The sequence below is a fragment of the Pseudophryne corroboree genome, chromosome 2 (genome assembly GCF_028390025.1).
Source record: "Pseudophryne corroboree isolate aPseCor3 chromosome 2, aPseCor3.hap2, whole genome shotgun sequence".
NCBI lineage: Eukaryota > Metazoa > Chordata > Amphibia > Anura > Myobatrachidae > Pseudophryne > Pseudophryne corroboree.
Window position 1 is genome coordinate 169,412,524 of NC_086445.1, and position 22,289 is coordinate 169,434,812.

At 44.9% G+C, this 22,289-nt stretch overlaps 1 protein-coding gene across 5 annotated transcripts in view; it reads right to left on the minus strand.

The window, feature by feature from the left end:
• The window catches only part of LOC135006096 (uncharacterized), a 227,549-nt gene that overhangs the window by 111,722 nt on the left and 93,538 nt on the right, over nucleotides 1-22,289 (minus strand). The window contains exons 6-8 of one of the 5 annotated variants that reach the window (XM_063951989.1): nucleotides 18,965-19,029; nucleotides 16,106-16,198; nucleotides 10,378-10,461 (exon numbers count right to left, since the gene is read on the minus strand). The exons of 1 other annotated variant lie outside the window; for it this stretch is intronic. In XM_063951989.1, coding sequence (XP_063808059.1) covers nucleotides 10,378-10,461; nucleotides 16,106-16,198; nucleotides 18,965-19,029 — 242 coding nt within the window. The remainder of the gene's footprint in view (nucleotides 1-10,377; nucleotides 10,462-16,105; nucleotides 16,199-18,964; nucleotides 19,030-22,289) is intronic. 3 more of the 5 variants (XM_063951990.1, XM_063951992.1, XM_063951991.1) reach the window with 3 other exon arrangements.

Genomic DNA, 22,289 nt, shown 5'->3' on the forward strand with positions numbered 1-22,289 from the left:
GGCACTAAACACTCTTTCGGAGTACACACTTGTGGGAGGGCAACTTAGGTAGAATAAAGCCAGTTTGTGCAAGGGCCTCCAAATTGCCTCTTTTTCCTGCCAGTATAAGTACGGACTGTGTGACGTGCCTACTTGGATGCGGTCACTCATATAATCCTCCACCATTCTATCAATGTTGAGAGAATCATATGCAGTGACAGTAGACGACATGTCCGTAATCGTTGTCAGGTCCTTCAGTCCGGACCAGATGTCAGCATCAGCAGTCGCTCCAGACTGCCCTGCATCACCGCCAGCGGGTGGGCTCGGAATTCTGAGCCTTTTCCTCGCACCCCCAGTTGCGGGAGAATGTGAAGGAGGAGATGTTGACAGGTCGCGTTCCGCTTGACTTGACAATTTTGTCACCAGCAGGTCTTTCAACCCCAGCAGACCTGTGTCTGCCGGAAAGAGAGATCCAAGGTAGGCTTTAAATCTAGGATCGAGCACGGTGGCCAAAATGTAGTGCTCTGATTTCAACAGATTGACCACCCGTGAATCCTTGTTAAGCGAATTAAGGGCTGCATCCACAAGTCCCACATGCCTAGCGGAATCGCTCCGTGTTAGCTCCTCCTTCAATGCCTCCAGCTTCTTCTGCAAAAGCCTGATGAGGGGAATGACCTGACTCAGGCTGGCAGTGTCTGAACTGACTTCACGTGTGGCAAGTTCAAAGGGCATCAGAACCTTGCACAACGTTGAAATCATTCTCCACTGCACTTGAGACAGGTGCATTCCACCTACTATATCGTGCTCAATTGTATAGGCTTGAATGGCCTTTTGCTGCTCCTCCAACCTCTGAAGCATATAGAGGGTTGAATTCCACCTCGTTACCACTTCTTGCTTCAGATGATGGCAGGGCAGGTTCAGTAGTTTTTGGTGGTGCTCCAGTCTTCTGTACGTGGTGCCTGTACGCCGAAAGTGTCCCGCAATTTTTCTGGCCACCGACAGCATCTCTTGCACGCCCCTGTCGTTTTTTTAAAAATTCTCCACCACCAAATTCAAGGTATGTGCAAAACATGGGACGTGCTGGAATTTGCCCATATTTAATGCACACACAATATTGCTGGCGTTGTCCGATGCCACAAATCCACAGGAGAGTCCAATTGGGGTAAGCCATTCCGCGATGATCTTCCTCAGTTGCCGTAAGAGGTTTTCAGCTGTGTGCGTATTCTGGAAAGCGGTGATACAAAGCGTAGCCTGCCTAGGAAAGAGTTGGCGTTTGCGAGATGCTGCTACTGGTGCCGCCGCTGCTGTTCTTGCGGCGGGAGTCCATACATCTACCCAGTGGGCTGTCACAGTCATATAGTCCTGACCCTGCCCTGCTCCACTTGTCCACATGTCCGTGGTTAAGTGGACATTGGGTACAACTGCATTTTTTAGGACACTGGTGAGTCTTTTTCTGACGTCCGTGTACATTCTCGGTATCGCCTGCCTAGAGAAGTGGAACCTAGATGGTATTTGGTAACGGGGGCACACTGCCTCAATAAATTGTCTAGTTCCCTGTGAACTAACGGCGGATACCGGACGCACGTCTAACACCAACATAGTTGTCAAGGACTCAGTTATCCGCTTTGCAGTAGGATGACTGCTGTGATATTTCATCTTCCTCGCAAAGGACTGTTGAACAGTCAATTGCTTACTGGAAGTAGTACAAGTGGGCTTACGACTTCCCCTCTGGGATGACCATCGACTCCCAGCGGCAACAACAGCAGCGCCAGCAGCAGTAGGCGTTACACGCAAGGATGCATCGGAGGAATCCCAGGCAGGAGAGGACTCGTCAGAATTGCCAGTGACATGGCCTGCAGGACTATTGGCATTCCTGGGGAAGGAGGAAATTGACACTGAGGGAGTTGGTGGGGTGGTTTGCGTGAGCTTGGTTACAAGAGGAAGGGATTTACTGGTCAGTGGACTGCTTCCGCTGTCACCCAAAGTTTTTGAACTTGTCACTGACTTATTATGAATGCGCTGCAGGTGACGTATAAGGGAGGATGTTCCGAGGTGGTTAACGTCCTTACCCCTACTTATTACAGCTTGACAAAGGGAACACACGGCTTGACACCTGTTGTCCGCATTTCTGGTGAAATACCTCCACACCGAAGAGCTGATTTTTTTGGTATTTTCACCTGGCATGTCAACGGCCATATTCCTCCCACGGACAACAGGTGTCTCCCCGGGTGCCTGACTTAAACAAACCACCTCACCATCAGAATCCTCCTGGTCAATTTCCTCCCCAGCGCCAGCAACACCCATATCCTCCTCATCCTGGTGTACTTCAACACTGACATCTTCAATCTGACTATCAGGAACTGGACTGCGGGTGCTCCTTCCAGCACTTGCAGGGGGCGTGCAAATGGTGGAAGGCGCATGCTCTTCACGTCCAGTGTTGGGAAGGTCAGGCATCGCAACCGACACAATTGGACTCTCCTTGTGGATTTGGGATTTCAAAGAACGCACAGTTCTTTGCGGTGCTTTTGCCAGCTTGAGTCTTTTCAGTTTTCTAGCGAGAGGCTGAGTGCTTCCATCCTCATGTGAAGCTGAACCACTAGCCATGAACATAGGCCAGGGCCTCAGCCGTTCCTTGCCACTCCGTGTGGTAAATGGCATATTGGCAAGTTTACGCTTCTCCTCCGACAATTTTATTTTAGGTTTTGGAGTCCTTTTTTTACTGATATTTGGTGTTTTGGTTTTGACATGCTCTGTACTATGCCATTGGGCATCGGCCTTGGCAGACGACGTTGCTGGCATTTCATCGTCTCGGCCATGACTAGTGGCAGCAGCTTCAGCACGAGGTGGAAGTGGATCTTGATCTTTCCCTAATTTTGGAACCTCAACATTTTTGTTCTCCATATTTTAATAGGCACAACTAAAAGGCACCTCAGGTAAACAATGGAGATGGATGGATTGGATACTAGTATACAATTATGGACGGGCTGCCGAGTGCCGACACAGAGGTAGCCACAGCCGTGAACTACCGCACTGTACTGTGTCTGCTGCTAATATATAGACTGGTTGATAAAGAGATATTATACTCGTAACTAGTATGTATGTATAAAGAAAGAAAAAAAAACACGGTTAGGTGGTATATACAATTATGGACGGGCTGCCGAGTGCCGACACAGAGGTAGCCACAGCCGTGAACTACCGCACTGTACTGTGTCTGCTGCTAATATATAGACTGGTTGATAAAGAGATAGTATACTCGTAACTAGTATGTATGTATAAAGAAAGAAAAAAAAACCACGGTTAGGTGGTATATACAATTATGGACGGGCTGCCGAGTGCCGACACAGAGGTAGCCACAGCCGTGAACTACCGCACTGTACTGTGTCTGCTGCTAATATATAGACTGGTTGATAAAGAGATAGTATACTCGTAACTAGTATGTATGTATAAAGAAAGAAAAAAAAACCACGGTTAGGTGGTATATACAATTATGGACGGGCTGCCGAGTGCCGACACAGAGGTAGCCACAGCCGTGAACTACCGCACTGTACTGTGTCTGCTGCTAATATATAGACTGGTTGATAAAGAGATAGTATACTCGTAACTAGTATGTATGTATAAAGAAAGAAAAAAAAACCACGGTTAGGTGGTATATACAATTATGGACGGGCTGCCGAGTGCCGACACAGAGGTAGCCACAGCCGTGAACTACCGCACTGTACTGTGTCTGCTGCTAATATATAGACTGGTTGATAAAGAGATAGTATACTCGTAACTAGTATGTATGTATAAAGAAAGAAAAAAAAACCACGGTTAGGTGGTATATACAATTATGGACGGGCTGCCGAGTGCCGACACAGAGGTAGCCACAGCCGTGAACTACCGCACTGTACTGTGTCTGCTGCTAATATATAGACTGGTTGATAAAGAGATAGTATACTCGTAACTAGTATGTATGTATAAAGAAAGAAAAAAAAACCACGGTTAGGTGGTATATACAATTATGGACGGGCTGCCGAGTGCCGACACAGAGGTAGCCACAGCCGTGAACTACCGCACTGTACTGTGTCTGCTGCTAATATATAGACTGGTTGATAAAGAGATAGTATACTCGTAACTAGTATGTATGTATAAAGAAAGAAAAAAAAACCACGGTTAGGTGGTATATACAATTATGGACGGGCTGCCGAGTGCCGACACAGAGGTAGCCACAGCCGTGAACTACCGCACTGTACTGTGTCTGCTGCTAATATATAGACTGGTTGATAAAGAGATAGTATACTCGTAACTAGTATGTATGTATAAAGAAAGAAAAAAAAACCACGGTTAGGTCACTGGTATATACAATTATGGACGGGCTGCCGAGTGCCGACACAGAGGTAGCCACAGCCGTGAACTACCGCACTGTACTGTGTCTGCTGCTAATATAGACTGGTTGATAAAGAGATAGTATACTACTAATATTATATACTGGTGGTCAGGTCACTGGTCACTAGTCACACTGGCAGTGGCACTCCTGCAGCAAAAGTGTGCACTGTTTAATTTTAATATAATATTATGTACTCCTGGCTCCTGCTATAACCTATAACTGGCACTGCAGTAGTGCTCCCCAGTCTCCCCCACAATTATAAGCTGTGTGAGCTGAGCAGTCAGACAGATATATAATATATATAGATGATGCAGCACACTGGCCTGAGCCTGAGCAGTGCACACAGATATGGTATGTGACTGAGTCACTGTGTGCTGTGTATCGCTTTTTTCAGGCAGAGAACGGATTATAAATAAAAGTGGTGGTCACTGGTCACTATCAGCAAAACTCTGCACTGTACACTACTGAGTACTCCTAATGCTCCCCAAAATTAGTAAATCAAGTGTCTCTCTAATCTATTCTAATTCTAAACGGAGAGGACGCCAGCCACGTCCTCTCCCTATCAATCTCAATGCACGTGTGAAAATGGCGGCGACGCGCGGCTCCTTATATAGAATCCGAGTCTCGCGATAGAATCCGAGCCTCGCGAGAATCCGACAGCGTCATGATGACGTTCGGGCGCGCTCGGGTTAACCGAGCAAGGCGGGAAGATCCGAGTCGCTCGGACCCGTGAAAAAAAACATGAAGTTCTGGCGGGTTCGGATTCAGAGAAACCGAACCCGCTCATCTCTACTTTTGGTGGCTGCTTTTGTGATCAAAATAGGAGGAACGCAACAGATATCTCCAATATCCATTGCAGTCCCCAATACATTCATTCAGGGCCTGTATAATATTTGTGGGCAGCCACCAAAACTGACTATTTTCGGAGATGTCTCGATTTATCATTCATATTTCTCTTATGCCAGACAGGGATGGATTGGGAACGTAAAGTGGCCCTGGAAAAATATGAAAAGTGGCCTCGTGTAGATTGGAGTAAGTCAGCTATAAGCGGGGCCCAACACAAACTGTGGAATAGCAAATTGTTAGCATTAGCCACAATGGGGGTCATTCAGAGTTGATCGCTCGCTAGCAACTTTTTGCTGTGTTGCGATCAGATAGTCGTCACAAACTTTTTAGAAGGTTTGCTACATCTCTCCCTTGCCCATCAGGGCACATATCGGGCACTTATGGTAGTGCCCAAATCTCAGGTACTCTCTCGCTCTCCCATGTTGTAATGCCGGTAGGACATGATGTGCCGTTGGAGCCCCTGAACTGCATGGCCCTGTCTGGCTCAGATTAGGCCAAAGATAAAAGAAAAATGTCATGTTACAGAACAGTGTTATTAGCTAATAGGGGGACATATTTGGTTATACATATAGAGCCTGATTCTGAGATTTACATAAATCTCTGATGTTTAATGAGCTGCGCATGAGTGGGCACCGCACTGCACATGTGCAGATCTGGTCATTACTAGATGTCATATGTGCACGCAGATGATCTTGTGCTGCCGCTTCAGATGCAGCAGCACATTAAAGAATCCTGGGCTACTTTTTTACTTAATAAACCTCATGTAGCTTTTACATTATTCTGCACAACTGCAGAGGTGCCATTAGCATCCACCTCTGAATCAGCCCCATAATTATATAGAGGCAGGGGCGTAACTAGAACTTTGTGGGCCCCATAGCAACATTTTTAAGGGGCCCCCCCAACTCAGGTCTACAGAGAGAGAATGGCAGCAAGGACACAGAGAGAGGGTGCCGGCAAAGACATAGGGAAAAGGATAGGCAGCAAGAATGTAGGGACAGATAGAGAGGAAGCAGGGACATTAAGATAGATAGAGGGTCAGCAGGGACGTAGGGAGATGCAGTTGGGACGAAGAGAGGCAGCAGGAACATAGAGACAGAGAGAGTGGCAGCAGAGACACAGAGACAATGGCAGCAGGGACACAGAGATAGAGTGGCAGCAGGGACACAGAGAGTGCCGGCAAAGACAGAGGGACAGAGATAGGCAGCAGAGACTTAGGGACAGAAAGAGGAAGCAGGGACATAGAAACAAAGAAGGCAGCAAGGACATAGGGACAGAGAGAGGGAGCATGGACAGATAGAGAAGCAGCATGGACATAGGGACAGATACTGTAGAGAGGAAGCAGGGATGTAGGGACAGATAGAGAGGCAGCAGAGACAGATAGAGAGGCAGCAGGGATGTAGGGACATAGATAGACAGCAGAGAGTTAAGGACAGAGTGAGAGGCAGCAGGGACATAGGGACAGAGAGAGAGGCAGCAGGGGCGTAAAAAGAGAGAGGCAGCAGAGACGTAGAGACAGACAGAGATAGAGAGAGAGAGAGAGAGAGAGAGAGGCAGCAGGGGCGTAGGGACAGATAGAGCTAATTGCAATATGCAATAAAATTAAAAAAAAGCGCACGCAGGGCCTGATGATTCACCCAGTAGGTGCTGTGTTTGGGGTAGTGCGTGGGTGGGGGTCCGTAGCCACCGTGGGTGGGGGAGGAGCGGTTGATGGGGGAGGGGGTCCGGAGCCACCGCGGGTGCAGGAGGGTGTGTGGGGGGGTGCTGCGGATGGGTCCCGTAGTTACTGCGAGTGGGGAAGGGGCGGGTAATGCTTCTCCTCCTGGAAGCAGCTAAGCTGCTGTTCTCCCTATTCCCCTTCTAAGCGGAACCGATGCCTTACCTTCTCCCCATGCTCCGGCCACAGCATGGTAACGTCTGCTGGACCTGCTAGTATATCCGACACAGACGTCCGCCGAAAGAGCACTGTACGCGTGGGTAAGCGTTGTCGCGACCCAGCGGAGAGTTGTTGGAGCGACTCTTTCTAAGGTACATATAAGACGCTGTTTAGAAAGATCACAAAAAAATAGTAAGACTATAAAAATAAATTAAGAAAGCTTAGGGCTGATAAAAACCAGCAGCCCTCTGACCATGGTCCGGCTCCTGCCGCACCAAACAAAAACTGATTTGCCTAAGCAAGGAGGCGGGGATATGTGGACGGTCCCGTTGCATGCTGGGAGGCCGGAAAATCTTTGACCGATTGGTGCAAATCTGCTGTTGCTTCATCATATCCCATTGTTATCCTCTGGATAACCTGTGGACCCTGCCGGAGAAACACACTGTTGCCCTGGAGATGGGAACTGTTTACGGTCACATGATCTAGAGGAGATCTATGATTGGAGAGAGACCAGATTCAGCCTACTTTTTTAGTACGGGGAAGTGAAGGGATTGGATATTATGGGCATATAAGGATTGTTTGGATGGACTAGCAACACTCATTACCTTTAAAAAGACCTCAGAGGTGGTTGAAACACGTTAGTGGGATAAGGCGACTGGGGAGTGCAAGGAGGACATTACCTTAAGGAACAGAGTGCCTCGAGTCTACCCGGAATACCGCATGGTGATATATCATCCTCCCTATGCCCTTTTGGAACGGATTAAAACCCAGTTCCAAGATTTCTGGTAATTACCCATTTGCAATCACTGCCTGTCTGATCCCATTCTTCAGTGTTGTGTACATGTAAGTTTGGACTTATTTTATTGTATGATGTGTGCTTTTTTAATCATAAAAAAACGTATTATCATTATGCTATGAATTTTTTCACTCTTTCTTGTACTGAAAAAATATGTGACATCATTGAAAGAGGCATTTGGCACAGTACTGATGAAATTTCTATTGGAAATAAACAAAATATATATATATATATATATATATATATATATATTATATATACAGGTTGAGTATCCCATATCCAAATATTCCGAAATACGGACTTTTCTGAGTGAGAGTGAGATAGTGAAACCTTTGTTTTTTGATGGCTCAATGTACACAAACTTTGTTTAATACACAAAGTTATTAAAAATATTGTATTAAATTACCTTCAGGCTGTGTGTATAAGGTGTATATGAAACATAAATGAATTGTGTGAATGTACACACACTTTGTTTAATGCACAAAGTTATAAAAAATATTAGCTAAATTGACCTTCAGACTGTGTGTATAAGGTGTATATGTAACATAAATGCATTCTGTGCTTAGATTTAGGTCCCATCACCATGATATCTCATTATGGTATGTAATTATTCCAAAATACGGAAAAATCCGATATCCAAAATACCTCTGGTCCCAAGGATTTTGGATAAGGGATACTCAACCTGTATTTATAGAGAGAGATATATATATATATATATATATATATATATATGTGTGTATGTATGTAGGAATAGGGGTAACAGCGACCGACAGTGTTAAAAAATGTTGTTTAGTTGGAAAGAAGGCTTAAAAGTATGGGGAGAGTGATTATACAACTAGAAGATATAAAAAATTCTTTATTACTTTATAAAGATTGAGGCAAATCCACTTTTTAAAAAATATATATAACAATTTTTATTCTAAGAATAGAGGTAGAGACCAACAAAATATGTATGTATGTATGTATGTATGTATGTATGTATGTATGTATATATGTATGTATTCTAGGACAAAGATACTCCCGCACCAGATTTCACCCATAAAAAAATCACACAGGGAATATTAATGGCGTGACAATCTATGTTGGTAAATCAAGTGTTCCAACATAACGAACATATACATGGTGCTGCTTGTTGATTGTATATTATGTACTACAGGTTGAGTATCCCATATCCAAATATTCCGAAATACGGAATATTCCGAAATACGGACTTTTTTGAGTGAGACTGAGATAGTGAAACCTTTGTTTTTTTGATGGCTCAATGTACACAAACTTTGTTTAATACACAAAGTTATTCAAAATATTGTATTAAATGACCTTCAGGCTGTGTGCATAAGTTGTATATGAAACATAAATGAATTGTGTGAATGTACACACACTTTGTTTAATGCACAAAGTTATAAAAATGATTGGCTAAAATTACCTTCAGTCTGTGTGTATAAGGGGTATATGTAACATAAATGCATTCTGTGCTTAGACTTGGGTTCCATCACCATGATATCTCATTATGGTATGCAATTATTCCAAAATACGGAAAAATCCGATATCCAAAATTCCTCTGGTCCCAAGCATTTTGGATAAGGGATACTCAACCTGTAATTTAAAAAAAAGAGAAGTCAATCAACTTGAATAGCAGCACTCTTCCCTTTCAACAAAAGTTTCTATTCTTCTTTAATGAAAGAAACCAAAATTTTTTATACTTTATTATTAAAATTAAGGTTACGAGACCCATATGTGATGTACATGTATTTATTATTACCACATATGATGTATTACGTCCTTTTAGAGAGGGACATATATAAGTGAAATAGAAAATCAATAGAGACAGAATAACGTGTAAGATATTGTAACAGTCAGCAATAGTCTTGAGTGATTATCTCACTACTTCTTCTATCATAGGTGTTGGTTAAAATTACAGAATAAAGACAACACACAAGCATTTTCTTTTAATAAAATGTATTCACGTAAAAAGTAAAAAAAAAATATTTTTCCTTCTTACACGTTATTCTGTCTCTATTGATTTATATTTCACTTATATATGTCCCTCTCTAAAAGGACGTAATACATCATATGTGGTAATAATAAATACATGTACATCACATATGGGTATCGTAACCTTAATTGTAATAATAAAGTATAAAAAATGTTGGTTTCTTTCATTAAAGAAGAATAGAAACTTTTGTTGAAAGGGAAGAGTGCTGCTATTCAAGTTGATTGACTTCTCTTTTTTTAAAATATGTATGTATATGTATATATATTTTATATATATATATATATATATATATATATATATAATGCCAGCACTCTCTCCTAAAGAAGATAGATGCCCGGGTGCCTCCAAACAGGTCTTACAGCCGCATGTACAGATATAGGTGACAGTGGCACTCACAGGACTTTCATATACCAGAAAAAAGGACGGACACAGTGGTCTCTAATCCATCAACGTTTGGGGTAATTTAATACCTTCGTCAGGAACAACATAATAACCGTGCAATACAAGTTTAAATACCCTCTTACCTCTCCCAGTGCATCCCCGCCATTGTCCCGGCCGCCGGGTCCTCTGACGGCACTTCTTGTACGCCCGGCTGCTCGGGCGGTAGCCTAGCAACAAAAAAAAACAGTGACAACTAACATACATAGCAAGAACACTGATGGCAATACAATTTCAGCTTAGTAATGCATAGTTCTGGAAAGGATGCTCCGGACACCACATGCTGTATTTGTAATGATCAGTTAGGGAGCAACCATGAACATATATAAATTACTATAATCCACATTAATCTAAATAATTTAGTGTACTACCAAAGGAGCACAATTATATCAAGCACTGTAAAAAATATTAGTAACTGCACTGGAACCGCTAGATGGTCCTCTAAATCTGATAATCAAACTTACACAAAAAAGTGTATTCAATATATATCTAAAAAAAGGAAACTAGGGCTAATATTCCCCAATTACAGGAAACTATTAAGTGGCAAATGCTCGTTCAAGCCCCTAGGCGCAATGGTGTTCAACCGGTGTATCCACTGCGATTCTCTTTGTAACAGGGCTTTGCCTCTGTCTCCCCCTCTCTACCTTACGGGGACAGAATATCACCCCATTTGTTCAGCAGTACAACACCTCCAGTATTGCTATCACCAAGGCAGTAAAAAGTCTATGGCCGATAGTGACCTTGAATCCTGAACTGACTACGCTCAGTAATCCAAACTGATGCCTAGCTATGTAAGGAATCGAAATTTAAAAGATTGGCTGGTCAAAAATTATATATCTGCAGTTAAACCAAGTGGTCCAGCTAATTTTCTGACGAGGAAACATGGATGCTATCGTTGTACTGGCTGCACTACGTGCAGTTTTCTGGAGTATGGCAGTTCGTTTTCTCACCCGCATACTGGTGAGCGCATTGCCATATCACAGGTGCTGACATGCAGCAGTACCTATGCTATATACATCATCCGCTGTCCTTCTCCTTCTCTATGTTGGGAAGATCACAAGACAGTTCGAAGAACGTATGGCACTCCATAGGTCAGCCATACGCCAGGTTTTGGAAGGGGGTAATAGTGGCCAGAATCAACCTGTGGCTCGACACTTTAAGTCCCAGAATCATGGATTGGCTACTTTGAGATACAAGATCATAGATTCTGTCCCCAAAAGGTTTGCGCCTAGGGGCTTAAACGAGCATTTGCCACTTGTTTCCTGCAATTGGGGAATATTAGCCCTAGTCTCCATAATATATATATATATATATATATATATATATATATATATATGTACATACATACACGCTCACACACACACACATATATATATATATATATATATATATATATATATATATATACACACATACACACACACACATACATATACACTGAATACACTTTTTTGTGTAAGTTTATTTATCGGATTTAGAGGACCATCTAGCGCAGGGGTGGGGAACCTTTTTTCTACCAAGGGCCATTTGGATATTTACAAAATCCTTCGGGGACCATACAAAAATCATCAACTTAAAAATTAGCCTGCCCCCAGTAGTTATGCCCCCAGTCAGTAGTTATGCCCCCAGTATATACCCCAGCATTTATGCCCCAGTAAGTATGCCTCCAGCACATACTGTATGCCCCATTAGATATGGCCCCAGTCAGTTGTTATGTCCTATTAGATATGCCCACAGTCAGTTGCTATGCCCCATTAGATATGCCCCCTAGTAGCGCCGCTTACACACACACACACATTAAAAGGAAAAAAAAACCACAATACTCAACAGCCCTGCTCCTGCTTCCGGACCGTTGCTCTCCACCTGGCCGCCCTCTCCCATAGTTCTGAGGAGCGACGTCATGACATCTCTCCCATAGCACCGCACATGCTCACTGCCAGAGCCGGAGCTCAGGAGTGAGCTCCTGCCTCCGGCTGCTGCTGAAGGGAAGAGGCTGGGCGCCCACTAGTAACAAAATCTCAGCAGGCGCTCGGCATCGCCCTTGGTTAAGTGATCCTGGCCGGGCCAGATCAAGTGGCTCTGCGGGCCTTATACGGCCCGCGGGCCTGAGGTTCCCCACCCCTGATCTAGCGGTTCCAGTGCAGTTACTAATATTTTTTACAGTGCTTGATAGCTTGATATAATTGTGCTCCTTTGGTAGTACACTAAATTATTTAGATTAATGTGGATTATAGTAATTTATATATGTTCATGGTTGCTCCCTAACTGATCATTACAAATACAGCATGTGGTGTCCGCAGCATCCTTTCCAGAACTATGCATTACTAAGCTGAAATTGTATTGCCATCAGTGTTCTTGCTATGTATGTTAGTTGTCACAGTTTTTTTTGTTGCTAGGCTACCGCCCGAGCAGCCGGGCGCACAAGAAGTGTCGTCAGAGGACCCGGCGGCCGGGACAATGGCGGGGATGCACTGGGAGAGGTAAGAGGGTATTTATACTTCTATTGCACGGTTATTATGTTGATCCTGACGAAGGTATTAAATTACCGAAACGTTGATGGATTAGAGACCACTGTGTCCGTCCTTTTTTCTGGTATATGAAAGTCCTGTGAATGCCACCTTCACTATATATGCATATATATACACACACACACACACACACACACACACACACACACACACACACACACATATATATACACATATATATATATATATATATACATACATACATACATACACACACACTGCTCAAAAAAATAAAGGGAACACTAAAATAACACATCCTAGATCTGAATGAATGAAATATTCTTATTAAATACTTTGTTCTTTACATAGTTGAATGTGCTGACAACAAAATCACACAAAAATTATCAATGGAAATCAAATTTATTAACCCATGGAGGTCTGGATTTGGAGTCGCATTCAAAATCAAAGTGGAAAAACACACTACAGGCTAATCCAACTTTGATGTAATGTCCTTAAAACAAGTCAAAATGAGGCTCAGTAGTGTGTGTGGCCTCCACGTGCCTGTATGACCTCCCTACAACGCCTGGGCATGCTCCTGATGAGGTGGCGGATGGTCTCCTGAGGGATCTCCTCCCAGACCTAGACTATAGCATCCGCCAACTCCTGGACAGTCTGTGGTGCAACGTGGCGTTGGTGGATGGAGCGAGACATGATGTCCCAGATGTGCTCAATTGGATTCAGGTCTGGGGAGCGGGCGAGCCAGTCCATAGCATCAATGCCTTCGTCTTGCAGGAACTGCTGACACACTCCAGCCACATGAGGTCTAGCATTGTCTTGCATTAGGAGGAACCCAGGGCCAACCACACCAGCATATGGTCTCACAAGGGGTCTGAGGATCTCATCTCGGTACCTAATGGCAGTCAGGCTACCTCTGGCGAGCACATGGAGGGCTGTGCGGCCCCCCAAAGAAATGCCACCCCACACCATTACTGACCCACTGCCAAACCGGTCATACTGGAGGATGTTGCAGGCAGCAGAACGTTCTCCTTGGCATTTCCAAACTCTGTCACGTCTGTCACATGTGCTCAGTGAGAAACTGCTTTCATCTGTGAAGAGCACAGGGCGCCAGTGGCGAATTTGCCAATCTTGGTGTTCTCTGGCAAATGCCAAACGTCCTGCACGGTGTTGGGCTGTAAGCACAACCCCCACCTGTGGACGTCGGGCCCTCATACCACCCTCATGGAGTCTGTTTCTGATCGTTTGAGTAGACACATGCACATTTGTGGCTTGCTGGAGGTCATTTTGCAGGGCTCTGGCAGTGCTCCTCCTGTTCCTCCTTGCACAAAGGCGGAGGTAGCGGTACTGCTGCTGGGTTGTTGCCCTCCTACGGCCTCCTCCACGTCTCCTGATGTACTGGCCTGTCTCCTGGCAGCGCCTCCATGCTCTGGACACTACGCTGACAGACACAGCAAACCTTCTTGCCACAGCTCGCATTGATGTGCCATCCTGGATGAGCTGCACTACCTGAGCCACTTGTGTGGGTTGTAGACTCCGTCTCATGCTACCACTAGAGTGAAAGCACCGCCAGCTTTCAAAAGTGACCAAAACATCAGCTAGAAAGCATAGGAGCTGAGAAGTGGTCTGTGGTCACCACCTGCAGAACAACTCCTTTATTGGGGGTGTCTTGCTAATTGCCTGTACTTCCCACCTGTTGTCTATTCCATTTGCACAACAGCATGTGAAATTGATTGTCAATCAGTGTTGCTTCCTAAGTGGACAGTTTGATTTCACAGAAGTGTGATTGACGTGGAATTACATTGTGTTAAGTGCTCCCTTTATTTTTTTGAGCAGTGTATATACACACATACACACACACACACACACACACACACACCGGAGTTTTTTCATCATGGGTGCAATGTGTGCGGTGCACACGGGCCCCTGGATCAAAGGGGGCCCACACTGCACACATTGTTTTATACTTACCTTGCCAGAGTCCCGCAACAGGTGCTGCAGCGGATTCGAATCCCAGGCACATCGGCATCCCAAAATATTATAAAGGACAGTGTGGCTGAACAACAAGGAGCTATCAAGTCAAGTCCATGAATGCTGTATAGCAGACACGTCAAGCTCAAATGATCTTCTGGGCCGAATTATCAAGGTCCAAGTCTTGTGTGGGCCACAAGAAAGATATTTATATATACGTATCCTTGAGAAAGGGAATGCCGCCCGAAACTCATTGGTTAACATACATTAGAGACACCAGCCACAGCCCCCGGAGGAAACAAGTCCAATATTTGCCGCCGACGGGCATACGGGAGAAGCTGCAAGAAGGGAACCAGCTGGTAACTGCTTATTATACAAGCATCCAGGATTTACCGCCGACAGGTGCACAGGAGTAGCCGTAAGAGGGAACCAGCCGGGAACCGCTGACTATACAGGTACTCCCACTCATCCACCAACAGTAATACATTGGAACCCTTAAAGCTTTTAATCTGTGGACTGTCTAATCATCACACTTAAAAGAGCTGTTAGAGGTATTTTCTATCAATTTCTTTCCCACAGGTTTGCGTTCACATACAAACAAGCGCTCTGCTATTAATAGGGACACCACTGGGTTGCCAGAAGCGGGGCCGGGTGATATAAGAGGCCGGGCAGGTGAACAGAGCCGCACCGTGCTGCAGGTGAGATGCTGGGCGGGAGGTGATGGAGTTTCTCTCCTGCTCGCCGAGTTGTGTGTGCTGGGGGCCATGCCGCTGGCCTGTGCCGGGAGCCTCCTCCTCAGCCTGCTGCCCCACTCCAGCCGACTCCCTTGCTCGCTCTCTGCTGCTTTACGGAGCCCGATCCTACCCACGGTGCTGCTGCTGCCACCACCGCTGGGGCTGGGGGGTGGCGGCTGCTGAGCCGGCCCCTGGTCATCCTATGGGGCTTGGACAAGGTGGGCTACATCCCGGCGCTAATCTAGTCAGCGTTCTGGCTCAATTCCCTGACAATGGACTACATAAGGACCCATGGCCAGGGGCCGCGAATTTAACACCCTTGCTGTACAGGTATTAACGACAGAATGGGTAGGGGTAGGAGACAGGAGCGGTCAGGAGATGCTGGGCTTCAAAAAGGGGAAAGCTGCAAGTGAAAGTAATTAAAACAGGTAATTAACAAGTGCTGCCAACAGCGCCCCCTACCCTGCAGCGCTATGAGTGGTGCCCCTTCTGCACACACCTAGTTACGGCCCGCTATGTAATAAGTAGTGTATTAGATGTATAACATGGATGTAAATGGAAAGTATATGGTCTCTATTGGGTTTTGATATTGCCATAGGCCTGTGAGGAAATCTGTGGGTGCTTACTCTGTTAATTTGAAATGTCTATTAATGAGTTTCTTGTGCCTCTTCACATTATATGACCTTATTCTGCCCATCTGTTTCGTTTGCTTTGTTATTCTGCAACAAAAAAAAAAAAAACCTATTAGAAACCATTGGTGCATATAAGATAGACATGGTGAATGTTTCAATGTCAATAGTAGTTATATGAAAAACATTTTTTTCCACTTTCTTGATCACAAATACCACATTCAGATCACAAATGCCGGATCCCACCCGGTAAGAGAAACGTGTCCTTACCGGGTGGGATCCGGCATTTGCTCTGCTATGGTGGCTTTCCGACCCGGCAATATACCGGGTCGGTTGCCATAGCAGCAGTGGGGCGCAGCAGCAGCTGGGCGGGGTTGGAGGCGGCGCTGGGAGATGAGCTCATCTCCTGCGCCGCCTCTCCCTATGCTGTGAATGGGAACCGTGTCGCATCGACGCGGCTCCCATTCACACTGCACCTGACCCGGTATTCAACCCGGGTATAATCCTACTTTTATACCGGGTTGAATTACCGGGTCAGGCGACCCGCTAATTCCGGCAGAGTGCTTTCACATCGCACACTGACCCGTGTCGACACGGCAATATGCCATGCCGATACCGGGTTATTTGTGCGATGTGAAAGGGGTAAAAGGGTGTTGTGTACAATAGGCCTTATTCAGGTCTGTTAGCTAACCAAAAAACACACTAGTGGGCACTGCAGGCGGAGCAGATTAACGGGATCTGGTCTCTAGGTCGACAAGACTCAGGTCAACAGTGTCTAGGTCGACAGCAAGTAGGTCGACATGGTTTCTAGGTCGACAGGTACTCTAGGTTGACATGTTCGAGGTCGACATGACAAAAGGTTCACATGAGTTTTTCACTTTTTTTTCTTTTTAACTTTTTCATACTTTACAATCCACGTGGACTACAGTTAGGAACGGTAACCTGTGCCGAGCGCAGCGGTAGCAGAGCGAGCCATGCAAGGGGACACGGTGCACCAATTGGGTTTCCCTGTCACTCTACGAAGAAAACAATTTTTTTTTTTTTAAATTCGTGTCGACCGAGTACATGTTGACCTAGAGTCCCTGTCGACCAACTTACTGTCGACCTAAGTCTATTCTATCTAACATACCACACCCAATGTAACATGTGCAGAGAGATTTAGATATGGGTGTGGTGTGTTCACACAGTGTGCTTTTTTGGTTTGATAACAAACCTGAATAACCCCCAATATACTGCATATGTTTACTAAATACATTTGACTCTACTTTATTTACTTTATATACTTTATTTTGTGTTATAAGATGCTTATATGTATTGGTTTAACTATATTTTTCAATACACTGGGTTATACTTTGCGCCTATAGACTTTTGTAATAAAGTACAGGTTGAGTATCCCATATCCAAATATTCCGAAATACGGAATATTCCGAAATACGGACTTTTTTGAGTGAGATTGAGATAGTGAAACCTTTGTTTTCTGATGGCTCAGTGTACACAAACTTTGTTTAATACTCAAAGTTATTAAAAATATTGTATTAAATGACCTTCAGGCTGTGTGTATAAGGTGTATATGAAACATAAATGAATTGTGTGAATGTACACACACTTTGTTTAATGCACAAAGTTATAAAAAATATTGGCTAAAATTACCTTCAGGCTGTGTGTATAAGGTGTATATGTAACATAAATGCATTCTGTGCTTAGACTTGGGTCCCATCGCCATGATATCTCATTATGGTATGCAATTATTCCAAAATACGGAAAAATCCCATATCCAAAATTCCTCTGGTCCCAAGCATTTTGGATAAGGGATACTCAACCTGTATTATTATTATTATCCTTGATTTATATGGTGCCACAAGGGATCCGTAGCACCAGCTACATATAAACAAATGAGCAAAACAAGACAATATAGGACAAGTACAGTGTATATATACACAGCTACATCAGCAGATAACACTGAAATTAGTATCAGGGTGGCAGAAAACCGAGGGATTTGGTGCAGTCAAATGGAGTATGGAGTAGAAGATGGTTTAAGTAAAAGAAGGAAAGGCACATGAGGGAAGAGCCGTGGCATCACTAGGTGGGTGCGGGCCACATCCGGGTGTTACCCGCAGAGGGTTGGTTGACATCAAAGTGCTGACTCCTGCTCAGTGACATGAGCAGAATACTGAACTGTAGCATTACGTGCAGCACCCAGCTCCTGTCACAGTGTAAGAACCGACACTGCAGCCACAGAAGTCTCCAAGGGCAGCCCGCATTTCCCGGACCACCTGCTCGTGACAGCTTACATTCTAAAGGAAAGGGGCAGACAGACAGGGGTGACACAGATGGGGTAGACAGTTAGTGTGGAACAGAGGTTTAGGATGAGCGTTGTATGGGTTTGGTGAAAAAGTGGGTCTTGAGAGCCCGTTTAAAGTTTTGGAAAGAGTCTGATAGGGAGAGGTAGAGAATTCCAGAGATAGGGAGCAGCACGTGAAAAATCTTGGAGGTAGGAGTTGCAGGAAGTAATCAGTACTTTGATTTGAAAAAAATTTAAAGAACTTAATTCATATTTTCAAAGAAATAATATTTGTCAAAAGCCAAGTAGGTGACAAATGCACAAATGTGTATACAAGACACCAAGTGGACAATTGAACTGGTTTAACTTTTCTTATGCTGCTGTAATATTTCTTTGAGTGTTGTGTTGAAAGCTTCAGTAGTCCATGAACCCAATTTTGTCCTTGTGTTATCCCATACAGTATCAGTAAAGCTGGGTACACACTAGACGATGTGTATCCAGCCAGACATCGGCAGCGACAGGACCTGGCAGGGGAGCTGGCACTTTTGTTTTACCATGGAAAAGACAAACGTTACCTTCCCGAATTGGTCTTTCCATATTTCCTTTCTTTGTATTTCTTTATGGTTTTCTTTATGGTTTTCTTAAACAAAAAAAAAGAAAAAGGAAAATGTTTTACATAGTTCAATTCTTGGACAAGATAAGAGTGAATGTAGATACTAACATCCAGACCGATCTTCATATTTTTGTGATGTGTTAGTAAAGCTGGGTATACTATTGTATATAAATGTAGATTAAATATAGCTTTCAGCGTAATTAGAATGCACATCATCAGCAAATCCCTCATCACCAGTTACACGTAGACCAGTTCAGCTCATCCAATCAATGCCGTCTATCAGTACATGTGTCTGCATCAGGGGATTTTACCTCTGGCCAATGGGCACCACATTATATTCATGTTATGACTACAACACCTCTGTAATGGCTGCTCAGTAACGCTGTCAATGCAGGGAGTCAGCAGCACAGACAGGTACCGTTGTTATGTTGGGCCCGATTCAGACCTGGTCGCTGTTGTGCGAATTTGCACAGCAGCCGATTATCGAATGACTGCGCATGCGTATGCACCGCAATGTGCAGGCGCGTCGCCAAACGGCAATAGGATGGTGCGCAAAGTTTGATGCAAGGCGTTCGCAAGGTGGATTGACAGGAAGAGGTCGTTTGTGGGTGGTAACTGCCCGTTTCAGGGAGTGTCAGGAAAAACGCAGGCGTTCCCAAACATTTTCAGGGCGGGTGTGTGACATTAGCTCCGGACCCGATCAGCCTGTTTGTATCGCACTGTAGGAGTAAGTCCTGGGCTACGCACAGACTGGAAAAATCATTAGATGGTGAGTGAGTTGGGAACGGATTTGCAGATATCCGCTGTCTGGTGGAGATTTCTCATGGCATACACGTATCCGCACACTTGCCCGGGGCGGGTTTTCACTCTCCCTGGGCGGCTACTATCTGATCGCAATCAGGTCTGAATTAGGCCCGTTATTAGGTGCAGCAGGAGAACCTGACAGCTCAAGGACAGACCAGCCTTGACAATACTGATTGGCCCTATAATGGACATTACAGGCCAGCACGTGTCTGCGATCAACATCCAAAATGCCCCTGAATTGCAGCCTGGCAGTCTTCCCTCACAGGCCTGGAGGACTGAGAGGATGAAAACCCAGGGTTAGGTGCCATCAAAGGGAGTATGGAGTATAAGATAGTGTAAGCAAGAAAAGGAAAGGCACATGAGGAAAAAAGTCCATGCTCTTGCGAGCTTACAATCTAAATAGTGAAGGGCTAACAGACCGGGGTGACACAGAAGGGGTAGACAGTGAGCACAGACAAGAGAGAGGTACTGAATGTGTGGTTTGAAGGAGAGGGAGAAGTCAAGGATTACTCCAAGACATCGCACTTGGGGGCTAGAGGAGATAGTTGTGCCATCAATGGATAATGAAATTTCATGGGAGGTGAGGTTATGCGGGAGGAAGGGAAGATGATCAGCTCAGTCTTAGACATATTAAGTTTAAGAAAGTGCTGGGACATCCAGGAGGAGATAGCAGAGAGACAGTTGGAGATACGAGTGAGGAGAGCAGGGGAGAGGTCAGGGGAGGAAAGGTAGATTTGAGTATCATCAGCGCAGAGATGATATTTTAAGTAAAAAAAACTAATGAGCACACCTAATGAGAATGTGTGGAGAGAAAAGGAGAGACCCCAGAACAGAACCTTGGGGGACACCTACTGGTAGAGGAAGTTGGGGCGAGGTGGAGTCATGAGAGGAGACAGAGAAGGAACGGTCAGAAAGGTAGGAGGACAGCCAGGAGAGAGCAGTATCACGCAAACCAAGGGACTAAAGAATTTGCAGGAAAAGAGGGTGGTCTACAGTGTCAAAAGCAGTAGAGAGGTCAAGGAGAATAATCAGAGAGTAGTTACCCCTGAATTTAGCAGCAAGGAGGTCATTGCAGACTTTCGTGAGGGCAGTTTCAGTGGAGTGCAGAGGATGGAAACCAGACTGGAAAGGTTCAAGAAGTGAGTGGGAAGAAAGAAAGACAGTGAGGCGGTTGTAGACAATACGCTCAAGGAGTTTGGAGGCAAAAGGGAGAAGAGAGATGGGTCGGTAATTGGAGAGATTGGTTGGATCAAGGGTAGGTTTTTTAAGAATACGGGAGACAAGCGCATGCTTGAAGGCAGAAGGGACAGTGCCTGATGAGAGTGAGAGATTGAGTAGATGGGCAGGATAGGAACAGGCAGAAGAAGACAGGAAGCGGAAAAGGCGGGAGGGAATAGGGTCAAGTAGGGAGGTGGAGGGGGGTGAGGACCGGTTGAGGACCATGACTTCCTCTCCAGATACAGGGAAGAAAGATGTCAGAGTTGGTAGGAGGAAAGGAGAGGGGGGTTGCTCAGGTTCTGGTGGGATGTTATGTCCTGTCAAATGGAGTCAATTTTGGATGTGAAGTAGGTAGCAAAGTCAAGAGCAGAAAGTGAAGAGGGAAGTTGAGGCGGGGGTGGGCAGAGGAGCAAGTTGACAGTGGCAAAGAGGCGCCGGGGATTTGAGGATTGGGAGGAGATTAGGTTTTTGAAGTAAGATTGTTTAGAGAGAGTAAAGGAAGCAAAGTAGGATGAGAGCATAAATTTGTAGTGGAGGAAGTCTGCCTTAGAGCGTGATTTCCTCCACTCAAATTAAACCATTTAATTCTCACGTAGTTATTTACGTTCTTTATTGAACCCAAAATCCTGCAAGCCCCATGCTACATGCAAATGTGTGAAGTTATTATTTGAATATCAACAACTATAGGTTGAAGCGGAGGGCTTACTGGTGACAGACCACTGATCTCACCTTGTTGGTGGTAGTTCAGTTGTGTTATTAGCTGTAAGGGTATCTGGTCTTTAGGTCGACCTCACTTAGGTTTACAGTCCTAAGTCGACCAATATTGGTCATTAGGTCAACATGGCCAGTAGGTCGACACATAAAAAGGGTCGACATGAGTTTTAAAAAAAATAAAAAAATTTAAAAACTTTCTTACTTTACGATCCATGTGGACTACGATTGAGAATAGTAACCTGCCCGAAGCATGGCGAGCGAAACAAGCCATGCGAGGGGACACGGTGCACTAAACCTCCAAATACGCATGTCGACCTTTTCTGCGTTGACCTCATGACACACAAGACACAGCAAAAACTCTAATCCATGCTCTCATTGGGGGTCATTGCGAGTTGATCTCTCGCTAGCAACTTTTTGCAGCGCTACGATCAGGTTAAATCTCGGCAAAACTGCGCATGCACCGCATTGCGCAGACGCGTCGTACGGGTACAAAGAGGATCGGTGCTGTGCAATGGATTTAACAAAGAATCCATTCACACAGCCGATCGCAA